At 32.5% G+C, this 3,684-nt stretch overlaps 1 protein-coding gene across 3 annotated transcripts; it reads right to left on the bottom strand.

Moving 5' to 3' along the window:
• Positions 1,479 to 3,684, bottom strand: LOC18778881 (NEP1-interacting protein-like 1). Of its 3 annotated transcripts, none has more exons than XM_020562557.1 (5): positions 3,262 to 3,684; positions 2,987 to 3,153; positions 2,714 to 2,761; positions 2,412 to 2,576; positions 1,479 to 1,896 (listed from the first exon to the last, which is right to left on the bottom strand). In XM_020562557.1, the coding sequence occupies exons 1-5, from the start codon at positions 3,449 to 3,451 to the stop codon at positions 1,759 to 1,761; spliced, it is 708 nt and encodes a 235-aa protein (XP_020418146.1). In that variant the 5' UTR covers positions 3,452 to 3,684; the 3' UTR covers positions 1,479 to 1,758. The 3 variants fall into 3 exon arrangements, with proteins under 3 accessions (XP_020418146.1, XP_020418145.1, XP_007213838.2); XM_020562556.1 differs by having other exon boundaries at positions 2,678 to 2,761; positions 3,262 to 3,647; XM_007213776.2 differs by having other exon boundaries at positions 2,678 to 2,761; positions 2,987 to 3,138; positions 3,262 to 3,638.

The raw sequence follows: 3,684 nt of genomic DNA on the forward strand, positions 1-3,684 counted from the left end.
GTTTCGATATCTAATTGTGTCCTACAAAATCAATGAACACGGTGCTTCAAGAAAGTACTAAAATTTCAAGAACTCAATTGAATGATCAAATGATATCGGATTCAAGTGATTTTTTGTAGAGATGATCTTTGAATGAGTATCTACAAAATAGACGGTTTGGTAGTGAAATACAATCTGGAGTGGGCCCTACAAGGGGTGTCCCTCAAATAAGCTTATTTGAGGGATCCCTCAATGGAAGCTCTCTCTATACATATATACTAAAATGTACATATATATACATTTATATACAAGTATATACACACACACACATATATATATATATAATATAATACACATATACATATATACATATACAGTCCCCTTCTATTGAGGGATCCCTCAAATAATTTTATTTGAGGGACGCCCCTTAGGATACCCTATAATTTTTTTCCCAATGATCCAAACCATCTATTTTTTAGGTCTTTATTCATAGATCATCCTTACAAAAAATTAGACAAATCGGAAACTATTTCGACATCCAATTGTGTCTTACAAAATCAATGAATACGATACTTCAAGAAAATGCTAAAATTTCAATAGCTTAATTGAGTGGTCAAATAATATCGGATTCAAGTGATTTTTTGTTGAGATGATCTTTGAATGAGTATGTACAAAATAGACGGTTTGGATTAGTGAAATACAATCCGGAGTGGGGCCTACAAGTGGTGTCCCTCAAATAAGCTTATTTGAGGGATCCCTCAATGGAAGCTCTCTGTATACATATATATTATTATTATTATAATATACCCATATACATATATACACATAAATATTAATATTATAAGAATAGTATAAGTGTATATATGTAATATATATTATATATTATAATACACACACATATATTATAGCCATGTATGTATTATAATATACATGTACACACGTATATACACATATTCATTATAAATGTATAATATATATAAATATATTATATATATTATAATATACATATATATACAAGTATATACATGTATATTATTAACATACCCATCATATGCATATATATAAAATATATTATAATATACATATATACATGTATATGCACATATATGTTATATATATATACATATATATTATAAAATACATATATACACATACATAATATATGTATTTATACATGTATACATACATACATATATATATATAGATATTTTGGAAATATAAAAAAAAATCTAGTCCTAGTCCAAGCATACACCAAATGCAGGATAAGTGTTATCCAACTTAAACCAAGCCAAGCCAAGACAATCCCTAAGCATAGTTCTTGCCAAGATAATCATGTGTAACAAACAAGCCCTAAGTGTACTAACGTTGCTATTTCCAAATATAAATATGAAAAATTGTATTGAAAATGTGTTTAGTATGTAATTGTGTTTTTATTATAGGCAAATGTATTAGGAATGAAGAATCATTCATGCATGTATGTATGATAACAAAAATCTTCATTAAGGTAATATACATGTATAAAATTCGTGCGCTTTAATTAGCATTACAAAATAATTAACAACTTGCTCTTGCAATTTTACGAGTTGAAGCCAATAATTAAATTGCAATTTTTCAAGAGGGATTTGGAATCTAACTCTCTTTAATTCATATGGTTTAGTAAACAACTTCAATAAGAATTCAGAATTTAATTCTCTTCAATCCAACTCATCCTCAATTTAGTTCATCCTCAATTCAATTCCTCCAAATCAAATTATAGATGAATAAACATGCCGTTAGAGTTTAAACGTTTTCAGTATGGACACGTGTTCTGCACATAGGGCAAGAAGATTGTTGCTTTAGCCATTGGTCTATGCAGGCCACGTGAAAGAAATGCCTACAGGTGGGAAGTTCTCTTGCACACTCTCCCTCCTTCAGTTCCTGCATATATAAACATCAAAAATCAAATTGTGAGTAAATAGTGATAACTCATAACCCAACATTTGGTTAATCCTACGCCATATAGAAAAGGAGGAAAATTATTTGCCCGAAATTATACTTTGTTTTTTTAATTACATTTAAAGGTATCAAACCATTGACGTATTTTAATTCTAACTTGTTTTTGTATCTTTCAAAAACATTGTATATACTTTAGTAAGTGGAGCAAAAATTTCAAAAAAGGTCACATTACGTGTCTCTGACATAAAATATTTTAAGAGTGTGCAAAGAAGACACAATTTTTTGTAATCTATATGCTCTATGTTATTGTGAGCTCCCAATCCCTTTCATTTTATATGTGAGACACCCAACGTGAAAAGGGACTGTGAGCACACAATTTAATGAAAAGGTACAACAACTTTTCAAACATTTTGGATCCTAATTTAGGTTGCAATTAATAATAATAATAATAAATATTTATATTTATATTTATATATACTATATGTATTTTGCCCCACCTGCAAGCAAATTGAGCAGCAAAAGTCGTTGCAAGATTCAACCATATTGCTAGAACGAAAGGTACTTTGAGGGAGCCTTTGAATGCATTCATGGGATAAGCCCTTAGCTCCAGCAATGTCATAAATTTCAGAAATATCTCTATAAGTTGTTTCCAGATTGCTAACCTGCTCAATAAATTTGGCATTGTAACTCAAATTAATTACCATATAGAAAATAAAAAAACAACTACTCATTGCATTGCTGGTGTACGAAGGGAAACACTTACTTGCCAGTGATAGGCTTTTAGCACTGCAGAACTTACCCATTCCATAAACACCTTCCCATTTACCATACCCCCCAAGAGAGCAACCTATAAAAGAAAAAGTTATTATAAAACCCAACATGAAGACGGAATCTTAAATATCCAAGTAAAGGAGCAAAACGAGAATCGAACCCTGTCATATGTGTGGTTAAGTGCTCTATCACTAGAACTATAAACCTCAAGACGAAAACTCATGATTCATTGTTACATTGTGGTTCATTGGCTTATGCATATTATAAGCACAAAATGAAAACTTACACAAGGCATTATTACCTTAGACAATGATTGGCCATCAACTCCCAAATCCATCAACTGAATGGCTGCAATTGCCCCTGCCAGACAACCTATTCCTGCTCCAGTAACCAACCCGGTCTCCGTCGTCTGGCCTGTGACGGCTCCATGAATTGCTCCCATTATAGCCCCTCCTACAAAACCCACAACTGTTTACAAGTGACTCTGTGTTCTCAATAAGTAGGCTAAATTTGGTGTCACCCTTTCAAAACTGAGACACATAAGAAAACCAATGAAGTGAAGGGTTATAAACATACCTAGTGCAAGAATGCAGGTAAATACAGTAAAAACAACTCTGTTTATAACACCTATCAAAGCCCCACCTCTTGAACCATCGCCAATTGCAGCCAAAACCCACAAAGAAACAATCTCTTTAGACCTGAATGTGGCTTTCAACAAGCCTGAAAACCATCCCTTCATCACAGAAGAAATGGGCAAGCCAGACATGGTATTTTTGAGTGGGAAGTGGGTGAACACACTCAAAAGATGAGGCTTTAAACGGTATTGCTTTTGGGAGTGAAGTAAGCAACCAAAGGATGAGTATTTAAAGGGTAAGGAGGTGAAGGGCTAGGCATTTAAGAGAGCTAGGAATGGAACCAAGTACCACAATTTACAAGTGTTACATATTATTTTACTGAGAAGGCAACTTGGAGAGCAGGAATGAGACAACACGAAATGCT

The sequence above is a fragment of the Prunus persica genome, chromosome G4 (assembly GCF_000346465.2).
Source record: "Prunus persica cultivar Lovell chromosome G4, Prunus_persica_NCBIv2, whole genome shotgun sequence".
Lineage (NCBI taxonomy): Eukaryota > Viridiplantae > Streptophyta > Magnoliopsida > Rosales > Rosaceae > Prunus > Prunus persica.

What these genes read in the sequence shown, in the direction of transcription:
- LOC18778881 (XM_020562556.1), bottom strand. Translation starts at nt 3,451, where the DNA reads ATGTCTGGCTTGCCCATTTCTTCTGTGATGAAGGGATGGTTTTCAGGC. An exon ending in TACCTGCATTCTTGCACTAG is followed by an intron (nt 3,154 to 3,261) that starts GTATGTTTATAA and finishes ACTTGTAAACAG; the next exon opens with TTGTGGGTTTTGTAGGAGGG. An exon ending in TAAAAGCCTATCACTGGCAA is followed by an intron (nt 2,577 to 2,677) that starts GTAAGTGTTTCC and finishes TTTATTGAGCAG; the next exon opens with GTTAGCAATCTGGAAACAAC.